The sequence below is a fragment of the Pelophylax lessonae genome, assembly GCF_965119305.1.
Source record: "Pelophylax lessonae genome assembly, chromosome: 1".
Classification (NCBI taxonomy): domain Eukaryota; kingdom Metazoa; phylum Chordata; class Amphibia; order Anura; family Ranidae; genus Pelophylax; species Pelophylax lessonae.
In genome coordinates, this window is record NC_138768.1 from 64,495,358 (window position 1) to 64,511,792 (window position 16,435).

Sequence of the window (16,435 nt, forward strand, 5' to 3'; positions counted from 1 at the left end):
TAAAAGTGTGTTTAAAGACCTTAAAATGCTTTTACACGTACAGTGACAGTAAAAAAAACATGCCTACAATGCATTTTAATAGGGTTTTTCTATTTGGCGGATTTTCACTTTTCGCGGCTGGGTCCGGAACGTAACCCCCGCAATGGAAGGGGGTTAACTGTATATAAAACAAATGTACTTGCATTTTTACTGGGCAGCTTACTCCTTGTACTCTTTATAAAAAGAGTTCATCTCTCTGTAGATTGCCTATACTAACTCACTTTGCACTTATCACTCTTCTCCTTCCACGTATAGTCTTTATATTAGCTATATTGAGGTGATGCACTTGTTTCTTCGCTGTTTTCTAACACTCTGTTAGGTGTTGATTTTTTTCTTCTTATGCTGCGCCCGGTGGAGATGAGGTCACCATACCCTTTCTGGTGGGAAAAGGCATATGCAGAACGGCGAAGGGAGGTGCCGCGCTGGATTGTGCCCGCTGCTTTCTGTGCAGGAGGTTCTTTCACTTTGTACTTCTCTGGATTTTTAGCAACCTTCATGGGAAAAAAATATTTTACATCAAGTCAGAAATAAATTGCCATTCAGGACTGACCAACAATAGTAAAGGACACCTTGAACTGAACATCTAAAGAAACTAAACAATCAATGCATGCATGTTTCTGGAAGAAACTAAAGTCTTTGGGTGCAGAGAGAGAACTCTAGGTGGTCAAAGATCTGATCATTGTGCCTTTCTAGACAATGGGGATCTATCTATCTATCTTACTGACTTGCCTAAGATAAGGATGTGTCGTAAATGGCAAACCATTGCGTGGTAAAGGTACAGGAATCAGATTCGATCCCCTTTTCTTTACCTCCTGTATGTTATATCCCAAAGGAGCACTTCTAAACATCATAAGTACATCTCCAGGGTCAGGGCCGCCATCAAGGGGGTACAGGTGATACACCTCTACGGGGGCCTGAGCATCAGGAGGGGCCCAGGCCCTGGCAACCAGGAAATGTGCACAGTGAAAGAGAGAGGAGATGGGATGGAGGAGATAGGATTGGAGGAGGAGGACATGGGATGGAGGAGAGGAGACTGCAGGAGGAACTGTTGATGTATTATGTATTACATTGGGTTGCCTGTTAAAAGGTACATACCTTGTCGCTCTCAGAAGGCTTGACTACCTTCCACAAAAACCTCATTGCCAGCTCAGGAAGAAGACATATGCCGGTAGTTAGAATGATGATTAACCAGATATAGGGTTGTCTTAAAGCATTGTTGATCACCCCTAGCATGGGAAAAAGAAAGTGCTTTGTACTCCATAAAACCATTCGTGTTTACCACTATTTCAAAAAAGGAACAAACTTTTCACACAAGTGCAATGCCAATGCCTAACCAGGCGATTTTTGTGTTTCTGTGCAGCTAATCCTTGTTCTGTAAATATCCTCAAGTTTCTGTGCAGCTAATCCCTGTTCATTCTGTATAGCTGCTGTGTCTTTTTGTAAGTTAACAGATATTTCAAATTTCAAGTCTGCATTGTAAAGGAGGACCTCTGCCTGAACTCTAAGTTGCCTTAATGCTTCACCCTTCCACCATCAGCCCAGTACATGATATGTAACACTAGGAGTGGTGTGGATAAGGACTATGCTGATATCTTTATGTCACTTACCCCAGTTTTGCATCTTTCTTCCCATTTCACCTACAAGTGCAGCCACTACTAACCTGTTAAGGTAATTTAGACATGGAGCACGGGATTGCGGGAAGAGTAAGAATGTGCCTGCTTTTCCTGTAGATGTCGGGATATTTTGGGGATCCTGGTTGCGCTGTCAGTGCAATGTGCTCCAACTCCAGGCCCCTTGAAGTGGTTCCCTCCCCGAACTGGAAGTCCCCCTGGCAGAATTTTATCTTTTTATTTTATACTTAAATTTTTCAGATGTCTTCAGGTTCTTCATGGGACACGCGGGGGATGATTTACTAAAACTGGTGCAGCTCTGCATAGTAATGAATCAGCTTCCAGGTATTATTGTCAAAGCCTTATTGAACAAGCTGAAGTATGAAGCAGATTAGTTACAATGCACAGCTGCACCAGATTCTGTGTGCACCACTTTTTGTAAATCTCCCCCACAGGGTTCTCTTACTCTTTGGATGTTCTCCAGTAATAGATGGTTCTAAATGATGCATAGAGGAGCACTATTATGGCAACATCAGTGCCATTCTCTGCATCATTGTATTTAAAGTGGTTGTAATCTCTTACATACATATATGTATTTTTTTGGCGTGTTAATACAATGAGCTGCCCTACATCCAGTGGCGGCTGGTTCTCAAAATTTTTTTTTGGGGGGGGGGGGGGGGCACAAACAGAAAAATGTAATAGGCATTGCTTTGCGGCAATAAACGCTGTAAAAAATTGCGTGACTTTGAGGTCACAAAAGTGTGAAAGGGGCCTTCAGTAATTAAGGTATAGCATGCCCCCTTTCAATGCACAGAGACCAGCGTGCCCCCTTCAATGCATAGATCATCGTGCCCCCTTTCAATGCAGAGATGCCAGTGTGCCCCCTTTCAATGCAGAGATGCCAGCATGCCTCCTTTCAATGCATAGAGACCAGCGTGCCCCCTTTCAATGCACAGAGACCAGTGTGCCCCCTTTCAATGCACAGAGACCAGCGTGCCCCCTTTCAATGCACAGAGACCAGTGTGCCCTCTTCCAATGCAGAGATGCCAGCGTGCCCCCTTCCAATGCAGAGATGCCAGCATGCCCCCTTTTAATGCAGAGATGCCAGCGTGCCCCCTTTCAATGCAGAGATGCCAGCGTGCCCCCTTTCAATGCAGAGATGCCAGCGTGCCCCCTTTCAATGCAGAGATGCCATAATGCCCCCTTTCAATGCAGAGATGCAAGCATGCCCCCTTTCAATGCAGAGATGCCATCATGCCCCCTTTCAATGCAGAGATGCCATCATGCCCCCTTTCAATGCAGAGATGACATCAGGCTACACCTGACAAATTCTGAAAAGTAACTCTCCATACTGCAGTTGGGGGGCTTTGAAGTTGCACCCAGGACACCTATCAGGAGGTCTATGTAAGCTATAAAGATTTCTACTCTATGATTAACCACTTCAGCTTTGGAAGGAGCTTTTCCCCCCTTTATGACTAGGCCATTTTTTGTTATTTGGCACTGCACTAGTTTAACTCTTAATCACGCATTCATGTAACGTTGTACCCAAACAAAATTTATATCATTTTGTTCACACAAATAGAGCTTTCTTTTGGTGGTATTTGATCATGACTGGGTTTTTAATTTTTTATTATAGAAATTAAAAAACTGAAAATTTCGAAAAAAAAAAACCCCAATATTTTTTACTTTCTGCTTTAACCACTTGCAGGCTGCCCCACATACATATAATGCATATAAGCGCAAAATCACATACCTGTATGTCATTTCCATTTCTGGGTCTGGGGCACACATGCGCGCTGCTGGTGACCTGCTCCCGCTGTGATTGGACACAGCAGGAGCAAATCAGCAGGTCTGACCTGATGTTCGCCGGCACCCGGCAATCGTTCCCAAGAGAGGCAGAATGGCCGTCTGCCTATGTATATAAGGCAGATTGCTGTTCTGTCAGAGGGGAAGATGGAGATCTTGTGTTTCTGCTAAGCAGGAACATGGAACTCTGTCTTCCCCAGTCAAAGCATCCCCCACACAGTAAGCAAGCACTCCCAGAGAACACTATTAACCCTTTGAGCACCCCTGATGTTAACCCCTTCCCTGTCAGTATCATTAATACAGTGACAGGGCAATTTTGAAGCACTGATCACTGTATTAGTGTCACTGGTCCCCAAAAAGTGTAACTTTGTGTCCGATTTGTCTACCATAATGTCAAAGTCCCGCTAAAAATTATCACTGCCATTACTTGTAAAAACATTTCAAAAATAATAATTCCATAAATCTATCCCAATTTCGGTGCATCACTATATACCAAAGTTTGTAGACACTATAACTTTGCAAACAGATCAATATAAGCCTATAGGGTTTTTTTTTTTTTTTTTACCAAAAACATATAGCAGAATACATATTGGCCTAAATTGATGAAGAAATTTGATTTTTTACATTTTTTTATTAAATGGGTTTTATAGCAGAAAGCAAAAAATATTGTTTTTCTTTTCTAAATTGTCTGCTTTTTTTGTTTATAGCACAAAAAATAAAAACCGCACAGGTGATCAAATACCACCAAAAGAAAGCTCTATTTATGGAAAAAAAAAGGACATACATTCGTTTTTTTTGGGTGTAGTGTCGCACGACCATGCAATTATCAATTAAATTACCGCAGTGCTGTATCGCAAAAATTGGCCTGGTCATGAAGGGGTGTACACCTTCTGAAGTGGTTAAAACACATCCAAGAAAAAATAAAATAAAATAAACTTGCTTCATAAATTTAAGCCAAAATTTGTTCTGCTAAAGGTCTTTGGTAAAAAAAAAAATCCCAGCAGACGCACTGTATATTAATTGTTTTGTGTGAAAGCTATAGCATCTACAAACTATGGTACAGTATATATACTGGAATTATTTTTTTTATACTAGTAATGGTGGTGATCAAGGACTTATAGTGGAACTGTGTGACTGCGGCGGGCAATCTGACGCTGGGTGGGAACTGACTAAATGACACTGACATCACCAGTGACACTAATACAGTGATCAGTGCTAATATGATACACTGTACACTTTACTAATGACACTGGCTGGGAAGGGGTTATCATCGAGGGGCAATGAAAAGGTTAACTGTCTGCCTCATAAGTGTAATGTGTGCTGCTTTTACTAAGCGATGCGACTATTTTTACTCCATGAACAAAAACAGCCACATTGCTGCTCTCTGTAGAGAGCTGTGTGTTGTTTACCAACACAGGGCTCTCTTCTGTCATTCGCTCAGCCCATAGCAGGTCTCAGCCATAAATTATTGTCCGGGTCCAGTTGATCTGCTTCTGCTGTAGTGAATGACAGCACAGCGCGCCTGCCCCCTACTAGAAAATGTTGGATCACGTATATGTAGCACCCTCCTAGGTAGGTGCTAGGTAGGTAAAGCCTAGTGTCTCCATCTGCTTATCAGGGGAGCCTGATTAATAGTTATGCCTGTTGCATACGCCCAGGGTGTGATTCATTTGGGCTGAGGAAGTGTCCCCACTGTATCCAATAGGGGAGCCTGTTGGACAGTGGAGGAAACCCAACCAGTGACATGCTTTTGTAACTATCCTAGTGGGTTGGCACAAACAGTGGTGCATCCTGGGATATGTCATAAAAGTCAAAGGCACATGTGACAGGGGGGCTTTTGGGCGGGATGCCAGGTCCCAGAAGGAGGGTGACATTTGTCTATCCTTCTGCTGCTGTGGATGATGGTCACAGGCGGTCGGCCTTGTGAGCCAGAAGTGTGGAGCTGAGCCAGGAGGTCCAGGAAGCTGACAAGTGGAGTTGGAGGCAGAGCAACCTTGGGAAAAACAGTGTCCATGAGTACCGGGAAGCTTGCCAGGGGTCTGCCCAGGAAGAGGACCACTCCAGTGGAGAGTCAGTGGACAGGTGTCAGCACACACAGCAAGTGAGAAAAGGGGGTGCCAAGTTAGAACCCTGAAGAGTAATTCAAGCAGGAACACATTATCTATCTTCACTTTAGTGGCAAGGTGAAGCAGCGGCCTTGCCACACACTACAGATAGTTGTCCTCAAGATTGTGCATAGTTCATAGTTGGAGTATCCCATTCATCCCTTCTCCTATCCCAGTTCCAAAATAAAACACAAAAACCAACATCCCCTGGATTGACTATTGACTGAGCCAAAGACTTTCCATGCTAATTATCTGCTATCAGTTGCTAAGGGTAACCCAGGGAAATCCAGAAAGTGTAAGTCTCAGCAGTCCCCTAGGGGGCAGTACTACATATATATATATACACGTGATCCAGCGCAGCAGGGTCACACTGTAGCAGTAAAGCTACAGGAGGTGGTCCAGATGTGGTTAGGGGCCCTTTCACACTTATATTTTTTTTATGTGTTTTTACATTGCTAAAATAAGAGAAAAAAAGCAAAAAAATATTTCCCTTTAAATCCTATGGGACTCTTCACACCAGTGCATTTCAGGTGTGGTGCATTTTGAAAAGTCCTGCATGCTGCATCTTTGGTGCACTTTTCAAAATCCCACCAAAAACAAAGCTCCCCACTGAAATACATGGAAAAAGGATCAAAAACGCACTAAATGTTTTTTAGTGTTTTTTTTTTGAGTCACATGTCCATAATTCACAGGTCCATGCCAACCAGAAATTGTACCGGAAACACATCCAATGTATCAGTTTTTAACACGTCTTTTCAATGGAGCAGTGTGAAAGCACCCTAAACATACCTGTCAAAACGGAGGTAATTATCTGATGCATTCCTCCGCTGTGTAAGTCGTATGTAATTGCAAAGTATAGCACAATGGATCCAATCACTGAAAAGGCAAATAAAAAGCTCCAGAACGCCATTATTATTGCAATCTGCAGAAGAAAAAAAAATGGAAGTCAGACATTAGCAAGTTCATTTATATCTCAGAAGATTTTATTTAATCAAACCCTTCACTCTCTATAACAGGTATCTTCAAACTACGGCCCTCCAGCTGTTGCAGAACTACACATCCCATGAGGCATTGCAAAACTCTGACATTCACAGACATGACTAGGCATGATAGGAATTGTAGTTCCTGAACAACTGGAGGGCCATAGTTTGGAGACCCCTGCTCTATAAGGTTGTAATTATTTGAACGCTTTTTTGGCCATACATTTCTTGTGGGTCATGGGGGCGCACTTACTTTTGCTCTCCCATAACCCAAAGTCAGATGATAGCGGGCTATTGCCCAGCGTGGGACAGCTGCAGCATAGAGGTGAGCATGGATGTTCATTTCTGTACAAACCCATACTTCTCCTTTAAAGAAGAATAATTTATACATAACTACATTGGACCAGCTTGGACCAATGCAACTACACTATATTGTCAAAAGTATTGGGACGCCTGCCTTTACACGCACATGGACTTTAATGGCATCCCAGTCTTAGTCTGTAGGGTTTAATATTGAGTTGGCCACCCTTTGCAGCTATAACAGCTTCAACTCTTCTGGGAAGGCTGTCCACAAGGTTTAGGAGTGTGTTTATGGGAATGTTTGACCATTTTTCCGGAAGTGCATTTGTGAGGTCAGGCACTGATGTTGGACAAGAAGGCCTGGCTCGCTGTCTCCACTGTAATTCATCTCAGTGGTGTTCTATTGGGTTGAAGTCAGGACTCAAGTCAAGTTCCTCCACCCCAAACTCGCTCATTCATGTCTTAATGGACCTTGCTTTGTGCACTGGTCCAAATCAATTGGTGGAGGGGGGATTATGGTGTGGGAACACTATCTATTCTCTTTAATGCAAACATCCCAATCCAACACTTCATATTCCTGATATGTGCCTGCCATACTATGTACATGTATGGAAAAGTCTCCTGTTCTCTTTGTATTGCGCTTCCTTTGTGTGAAATCCTTCGTAATTCTGCCAGTCCCTCTGCTTTCCTATTAAAAATTGACCACACTAGGACTGAGAGCACAGCATGGTCAATTTTCTGACTGCGCTGGAGAACTAAGCCTGCTCTCCTCCAATGATTAGACGTGTCCTGACAGCCCCCCCTCTCCTCTCCCCCCACACAACCATTAACTGGAAAGATCAGTGTGCCATTGTTTCTTCTCCCCCAGCTCTTTAAACTCCTTATGCAGCCGAGAACAAAGGGTATGTGATCACTTATAAAAAAAGAGTAAAAAGGTATTGATAATGTGTTTTTTATTTTTTTTTTTATCTATACACAAAACTATTGCCTTTCATTTTTATTTTAAACAGAATAGGCTGTTTTACAAGGTGAAGGTTTACATAGACCTGAAAGCCAAATTTCAAGTAGATAAACAAAAATGCCTTTAATTGGAATGGTGTATTCCTTTAAACCATACCTAAAAGTATATTTACATATAATTAGCATGAGTACCTGAATGTCTTTTGATATCAGACTTCTATAGTCCCCTGTACAACAGCATTTGGACTGGGAATTGGAGGGGCAGCAACCGGGACTGAATGGGCTCTTCTGCATGTGCATGTTCAAAAAAACGAACACGCCAGAAGAACGAGAGCACAAGGTGAGCAGAAATGATACCTTATCAGGGTGATGATGCACCTTTATTGTCTGATCAGCATGCTGTGGGCAGGGGGGTGACCACTGCTGTATTCAGTAACTCTAACAGGGAAAGTGGTGTCACTCAGCTGTGGTATGAGTTAGAAAATTATTAGGAAAAAAATCAAATTTTTTCCCATGCCTCCTCCAGTGGGGCTTGTCTAGGATCTCACTATGCCTTTGAGTAAGAAAAGTTTTCTTGAACCCACTTATGTCATGAATATCCTTGCTCCATGCTAAAATGAACATACCTGGAAATTTACAATGATAATAAGTGCGGTGGCAGTGGTAAAGGCAAAGGTCTGATAGTCCGAGTTCACTTGTCCGTCCTCTTTTACCATTTGCCAGAAAGCTCCATACGGGATCAAGAAGATGACAACAGATGTCACGGTGCCGTGGAGAAGAGTTAGGAAGAACTTCCAGTAGTTGAATAGTTGACTTTTCTGTCCCGGAATGTACAGGCACGGGCACTGCATGCTCACCTTGTCACTGACATCCTTATGTACAGAGAGAAGATACAGTAATATATGCCTTAAACATTGGCAGCAAAACACATGCAAGCCTAAACTGCTAATAAATTAAAGGGAATATACAGTGGCTTTGTTTGTATTTTATTTCTTTATCACCGTCAGGACTAAAAAAAAGAAAAAAAAAGATTGTACATACAGTATGTTTTTCTATAAATTAACAGGTACATCACAAACAAAAATTTATATTTTGTACTCTCATTTCCAGCCAACAGGGGGAGCTCCAGGCTGTAGTTTACATGTTTACCTGTCTATCCTCATCTGCCTTTCTGAAAAAGATTGTTTACAGAGCTCAGTAGCTCAAGCTGAAAATTACACACATGGGAATGACTGGTATCAGTTACTTCTGTTTATACACTGCTCAAAAAATTAAAGGAACACTTTAAAAACACATGAGATTTCAATGGGGAAAAAAAATAAAATTCTGGATATCTATACTGATATGGACTGAGTAATGTGTTAGTAACAAAAGGATGCCACATGGTTTGATGGCAATAAAAATTATCAACCTACGGAGAGGTGAGATTAAAGATACCTCAAAAATCTAAGTGAAAAAATGATGCAGCAGGCTAACTGGAGGGCTGTAGTTTGGAGATCCCTGTTTTAGACTGAAGCTCCGTGAACAGGACCTTTATAATCCTTCTGTATTGAACTTGAACTACTTGGCGTCCGCGCTATAGCCGAATGACGGCTACAGCGCGGACCTGAATTGCCGGGAGGGCGCACAATGACGTCCTCTCGGCAACTAGCCGCCTGCGCGCTCTCCGCTGAGCGCGCCCGGCTAGCTCTGTGTTCAGCGAGTCCATGAGACTCGCCCGATCACAGATCGGAGATTGGGGCGATCCCACCCCCTTACCACGTTATCAGCTGTCAGCCAATGACAGCTGATCATGTGAAGTAAACAGCAGCCGGCGATCAGCTGTTTTTTTCTCCTCACACTGTCAGTGTGAGGAGAAAAAAACAACGATCGCCGGCTGCTGTCAGAGAGACATCAGTCCTGAAGAAGAGAGGTATAATTTGTGCCCCCAATGCCACTTACCAGTGCCCACAAGTGCCACCTACCAGTGCCCACCAGTGCCACCTGCCAGTGCCCACTAGTGCCACCTACCAGTACCCACCAGGGCCACCTACCAGTGTCACCCATCAGTGCTCACCAGTGCCACCTATCAGTGCCCCATCATAAGTGTCCCCTATCAGTGCCTATCATTGCCCATCAGTGCCACCCATCAGTGCCATCTATTAGTGCCCATCAGTGCCCATGAGTGCCGCCTATTAGTGCCCTTCAGCGCCACCTACCAGTGCCCTTCAGTGCCCATCAGTGCCACCCATCAGTGCCACTCATCAGTGCCACCTATCAGTGCTGCCTTATCAGTGCCACCTTATCAGTGCAACCTTATGAGTGCCCATCAGTGCCGCCTTATCAGTGCCCATCAGTGCAGCCTATCAGTGTCCATCAGTACAGCTTATCAGTGCCCAACAGTGCAGCCTAACTGTGCCTATCAGGGCCGATCAGTGCTGTCTCATCAGCACACATCAATGAAGGAGAAAAATTACCTGTTTGCAAAATTTTATAACAAACTATAAAAACTGTTTTTTTTTCAAAATTTTCGCTCTTTTTTTGTTTGTTCAGCAAAAAAAAAAAACCCCAGTAGTGATTAAGTATCACCAAAAGAAAGCTCTATTTGTTTGAAAAAAAAGATAAAAATTTAATTTGGGTACAGTGTTGCATGACCGCGCAATTGTCATTCAAAGTGTGACAAAGTGCTGAAAGCTGAAAATTGGCCTGGGCAGGAGGGGGGTTTAAGTGCCCAGTAGGCAAGTGGTTAATGTAATCGTACTGTCTACCTTATATTGTAAAGTGCTGTACAAACTGTTGGCAGTATATAAATGGTGTATAGTAACAATAATAATAATATTATTATTTATTAATAAATGTCCATGCATAAATGTTAGCATATGTGTGCAAGTTCAAGCATTGCTAGCTAGCATGACTCTTAATGGTAGGAGTAGCTACAACTTCCATTAAGGTGGGGAAATCTACCCTCTCCAGACACATCTTTATTGCAGGTAACAATTATTACTTTTTTGTATTTTATTGTCAGTCAAGCATTAGAATGCAATTCTTTTTTTTTTACAGTACTTAAATTGTAAAGTACATTGTAAAGATTTGCCAATGCACAGGATGTGCCATCAAAAACTTGGAAGGAAGACATGGATGGAAGGATGTGTCTGGGTTTGATACAAGCATGCAAATGGCCCTAGGGACAGACAGCAGTGGCATGGATTATCCCATGAGAAACAGAAGTGAACAAACAAGCTTTTCCAACCCATCCAACACCTTTCCCTATAGAAGCAGTCAGCATGCTGTTGCCATTGCTGCCATTGACATAAGACTATTATACCAGCTGTCAACTGGGTCATGTTCATCTTGTGTCTATGGTCAGCTGAACACATTTCTCTGTAGCAGCTTTTTAGGCTGGTTTCACATTATGGGACATACATTTTCTATGATGATCAGACCATCCTCGTCTATCCTTATTAAAGACAGATAGTTTGCAGGGTGCATGATGCTTGGCAAACTGAGTGGGCTGAATACCATACCTGATCCTGCAGGCCAACAATAATGACAGGAAGACTGGCATATAGCAGGTTGTAGAGAGTTATGAACTGGGAATCATACACAGTCTAGAAGTAGAAGACAAAGAGTTAAACTTTGTTGCATAAAACCATCAAATGTCAATCAACGGGCCTCTTAGGACAAATCTATATATGGTCTACCATCCATCCCTATAACCTCTCTTTTACATTATATTGACCTTTTAAGACATGCGGACTGAACTTTATGTATACCCCTGGTGTGTGTTAACTAATCTTTTCTTTTTTCTAACATGTATGTATATGATTTCCATTGCCAGGGCTGGACCCTCCCCGGTCCATGTACCTATTGTTTACCTGATGTTGGTTTATCTTGGTATATTTCTAGTCTTTACTTGACATACTTTACCATGACCTAAGGTTTGCCTTCAAAATATGTGATACTTATATCTTTTCTGGCTATCATCGGTATATATTATCTCGACAACAAAATAAAAATGTTGACAAGGGAGGGATCCCCAGCTGATTGACAGCCTCAGCTCTTTTCCTATGTGCTGTGTGAAGGGGAGTGTGCCTTTCCTCCAATCAGCTCTCAGATCTATCCTTATAGAGCTCTTTAGGGTGTAACCTCAGCTCCTCACCCCCTTTCTTCTGAACTCCCAGACAAGCTTTAAAATTCAGCACTTTCAACAGATGTCGAGAACAGAAGGTTGCAGATAAACAGGTACAACTTACAGTATGTATGTATGTAGCCAGGACCGGACTACTGTTATCTGAAAGTGCAGACTCGCCTTCTGTTCCTTCAGATTGTCTTTTTATCCCTCTAGTGTTGGTTTCAGGATTAAATCATCATATTGCAGAGACTGGGAGAACGGTATTGTGGGAATTGTAGTCTTCTGTAAAGCTATGACTATGCGGCTGGATTGTTTAAGAATTATCTTTCCCAGCAAGCTTTGGATTACAGAGGAGCATCTTGGGAGAGGCTTTAAAAGGATCGGCTGAACAGGGTTGGGGCCTCTTGCTTCCTGGAACCCATCGTGTGCACATCAGTCTGCTGTACAGAGAGCGGGATAGCAGACTGGGGCCTACTGCACACAGACCCTTTGCAATTGAATCAGCCACCAGATCACTTAGGATTATAATCAACTATTCCGCATTGCTTGCTATACACTGAGTCATATTGGAAACTGTTCATTTCATGAGCTCCAACTGCCGGTGAAGACTTTAGCGAGGCCTTGCGAGTAGGAGATTGTTATACTTTTGTTTCTTAAAGGGGACACGTTACTGGTGTCTAGATTACCCTATCTTTCATCAGGATACAAGTGGTATAGGCTGGCCCAGGGATCCCTTTAGCCTGAGTGCTTCATAGTAATAATATATGGTTATTTGAGAGATTTACGTGCATATTCCAAGAGATTGTGTTTATTGATATCATTTGGTGTTATTACAACCTGTTTTCACACTGTCTTTTTGATGTCAGTTCAGCTGAACCCTGGCGATTTATCCAGGGTCTAGTTCACTAATAAAACTTTAAAGGTCATCTTCTGAGTAAAGTTAAAGCTCATTCACATTGTGTCAGCGTGTTACTTAAAAGTATATACAACATGTCTGAACCTAGAGTGTCAGGAGGGCTGGATGGTTTACAGGGTCAAAGCAGTGCTGAAGAACATACACTTAACAGCAACCCCCCAAGGGGGTAGTGCTACATGTAGGAGGATTTGTTTAATCTCTGTGTATCGCCTGAGGCCAGTCACTTCACTGGGTATACAGTATGTGCGGGTTTACAACCACTTTAATGTTATCAAGGACATACAAGAATAAAGTTATAAGTGAAACATCACATTTGCATGGACTGGCCCATTAATAACATGCAACAAAAAAGAGCAGCAATTCAGAGTTATAATTCTCAGAATATTGCATTGGACGGCACCTCTACATGAGCATTCACTGTATGTTTTCTTTCTTAATAATGACAACATCCCTATACTCCATAATATTTTAGGAAAGTTATCAATGATCCACAGTACCTGCCCAGAATATCCACAGAAGAAGGCATACCAGAAGTTCACCAGTGTGTAAGCAAAGTTCTTGTAGAAGAAATAGCTGAGGAACTTGCACATGCGGATGTAGGACCAGCGACCATGAACCAGGAGCAGTCTCTGTAGATATCGGAACTGAGCGAAGGAGTAGTCACTGGACATCACAGCTTGCATACCTTCCTGTCCACTGATACCAACACCTATATGGGCAGCTAGGACACAAGAACATAAATCATTGCGTGATATCAGCTAAAGAACTGAGTGTAGAAGTTATCGACATGTCCATACACAACAATCTTTTTTCTTGCATTGGATAGAGAGAGGAAGGGTTAGAACCCCTATTTGTATTTTATTGCTCTCTATGTCCCCAAAAGTGAGGTGTTTATATGTATTGGATGACATTACAACCAATAGAAAGAAAAATGATAGCCAATTAGGAAATAAGGGATGATGTCAATGTATCAAGTCAGAATGACGAACATTAGACTTCCGAAGGGAAAGTTGAGTTTTCACAGGTGATATTGAGGGTTTATTAAAAAAGAATAGCGCGCAAATGCAAAAGAAATTACTACCAAATCTGAAGAGAGTCCATAAATAAAAATGGGGGTTTGGTCCCACCATATGGCCATATCGTGCTCAAGCCCACTACTGCGTCAAAGTACCCCATTATCAGTGGGTCCTACACTATCCATGAAAAAGAGATGAATCCAGCCTTTCTAACCCTTGGAGATAATACTCCTTGCTGGGAAGGATGTGCAAATGCACTACAGGGGACTCCTCCTATATCCACTTGATGGTGGACACTGATTGAGTACAGGTGTGTGTGGGGGGTGGGGAGGGCTGCTCAACCTCGATAGTCTGGTCAGACCGAATACATAATAAACAGGCAAAAAATTTGGGGGAGCATACCCATGTATTTCCAAAGCTGCTGCAGCTATGAACCAAAAGACATGTATATTAAAAAAGAATAGCGCGCAAATGCAAAAGAAATTACTACCAAATCTGAAGAGAGTCCATAAATAAAAATGGGGGTTTGGTCCCACGATATGGCCATATGGTGGGACCAAACCCCCATTTTTATTTATGGACTCTCTTCAGATTTGGTAGTAATTTCTTTTGCATTTGCGCGCTATTCTTTTTTAATATACATGTCTTTTGGTTCATAGCTGCAGCAGCTTTGGAAATACATGGGTATGCTCCCCCAAAATTTTTTGCCTGTTTATTAGATATCGAGGGTTTGCTAGAGCGTTGGGGCCCAAGAGAGGTAGCAATACAGACCTTACAAAAGCCTGTATGCACAGGTACTGTTAGATGGAATAGTAAGAGGAAAGGCATGGGTCACTTTAAAGTGTCTAAAGCTCAATCTTTTTTATTAGTTTTAGATAAAACGGGTAAAGTTTAGTTTTAGTTTTACTGCTATTGCAGTAGTTCCACTTACAGTTGTACAAGAGCCTTGGCCAGGTTCCTATTAAAACATAGAAAAAGAATGAGGAAGAAAGAACCAATTTTAAAAGTGTTTGTCCAGATTCATTTTATTTTTCCTTGCATTCAATAAAAACGGCCAACATATTTCAGATCTTCCCAGTGTCCCTCTTCAACAGAGCATTGAAATGCAATGGGGTAGATATCTGGACAGAAATGAATAATGTAATCTGGACATACACTTTTTTGATTGTCAATTTCTGTTCTATTCTTCTCCTCCATGAGTCACTTTAATGGCAGGACTCCATCAGACAGTTTTTATCTTACTCTTTATCATGCTGACGTCATTGGCGCCATCTCCAATGGATAAGGTAATGGCCTTCTTGTACTTCTTCACCAAGTCTACCACCATGGCCTTCTGTTTGGGGGTCACTCTGCAGCAGATGACCGAACTGCACTCACACGCCAGGTCCACAAAGTACTTCTGTCTCTCCTCTTTCAATGCAATTATTTTTTTTCTCTCCTCCAGATCATTTTGTGTCTGCACTGTGCTTCTGGGAAATTTCAGTTTTAGGCGCCTTCTTTTCTTCTTATTCTTTTCAAGGAGGATTTCATTCTGCATGAAACAGTTAATTAATAATATAAATTATTTGTATAATAAAAAATAAGAATTATTATGTCCACCCAAGTCAGGACAGGAAGTGATTGGCAATTTCTTCAACAGGGACAAAAACAAAAAACACATTTTTAATAGAGTAGGGAAGGTTAGAATTTCTAGCACTAGGGTTTATTTACTAAAGGTATGGGACATGTTCACTTTGTCAAGTAAATGTACACTTAATCACTTAATGAATGAAGTGAAGCTGTGTTCATTCCGATCATGTATGAGAAAAGGTCCTATACTGAGGTATACCGTGAGTGCTAAAAAGACTTATAAATGGGACAAGCTTGTAATCCAGGGAATTTGTTTTATTTTGTGTATATATATATATATATATATATATATATATATATATATATATATATATATACATACATCTTCTGACAAAGCCTGGAAGTCTGGGTGATGAATTGGAGGTATTTTTTTGCCCACTGTGGATTGGGGTGAACTCATATCTTATCTTGTAAAGAAGTGGCTTTAGCCAAAGCTCCTGGAGCAACCCAGGTCACAGAATGGGTAACCATGGACCATTTTCTGCGGGCCCTGCCAAAGAACTTACAGTGGTTGGTCAGTCAGGCTAATCCCAAACAGCAGAGAAGCTTGTGGTGATTGTTGAAAGCTACCTCGCTACTGAAGATTAGCTTCTGGTCTCATCAGACCCCTGGAAAAGTCCACTAGGGGTCCCCGAGTAAAGCCATTTTCTCCTAGATTATTTGACCAGCTTTCCAGAAGCAATTTCTTTGAGCAAAAAAAAAAAAAAAAACAAATCCGAAGAAATATCCCGTATGTTTACCTACTTTGGAATAGCATGAGAGATCACCCAAAAAAACCTATTATGTCAAAAGTGAAAAAGGAGTTATGTATGCTACTTAAGATCAAACAGTTAAGAACCTCTGTGTATCACCCACAAACTGATGGGTGGGTGGAGCGGATTAACAAAACGCTCAAAAGTATGTTGCGTAAGAAAACTGACAAAGATGGGCGGGACTGGGATTGTCTTCTTCCTTATCTCCTGT

At 41.9% G+C, this 16,435-nt stretch overlaps 1 protein-coding gene across 1 annotated transcript in view; it reads right to left on the bottom strand.

Annotated features, from left to right (window-relative positions):
- Positions 1 to 302: 302 nt before the first annotated feature.
- The window catches only part of ATP8B1 (ATPase phospholipid transporting 8B1), a gene marked incomplete at both ends in the record, with an annotated part of 111,286 nt that continues 95,153 nt past the window's right edge, over positions 303 to 16,435 (bottom strand). Inside the window, 7 exons of the mRNA XM_082265415.1 lie at positions 303 to 530; positions 1,135 to 1,265; positions 6,350 to 6,482; positions 8,427 to 8,672; positions 11,304 to 11,387; positions 13,325 to 13,548; positions 15,086 to 15,374. Coding sequence (XP_082121541.1) covers positions 303 to 530; positions 1,135 to 1,265; positions 6,350 to 6,482; positions 8,427 to 8,672; positions 11,304 to 11,387; positions 13,325 to 13,548; positions 15,086 to 15,374 — 1,335 coding nt within the window. The remainder of the gene's footprint in view (positions 531 to 1,134; positions 1,266 to 6,349; positions 6,483 to 8,426; positions 8,673 to 11,303; positions 11,388 to 13,324; positions 13,549 to 15,085; positions 15,375 to 16,435) is intronic.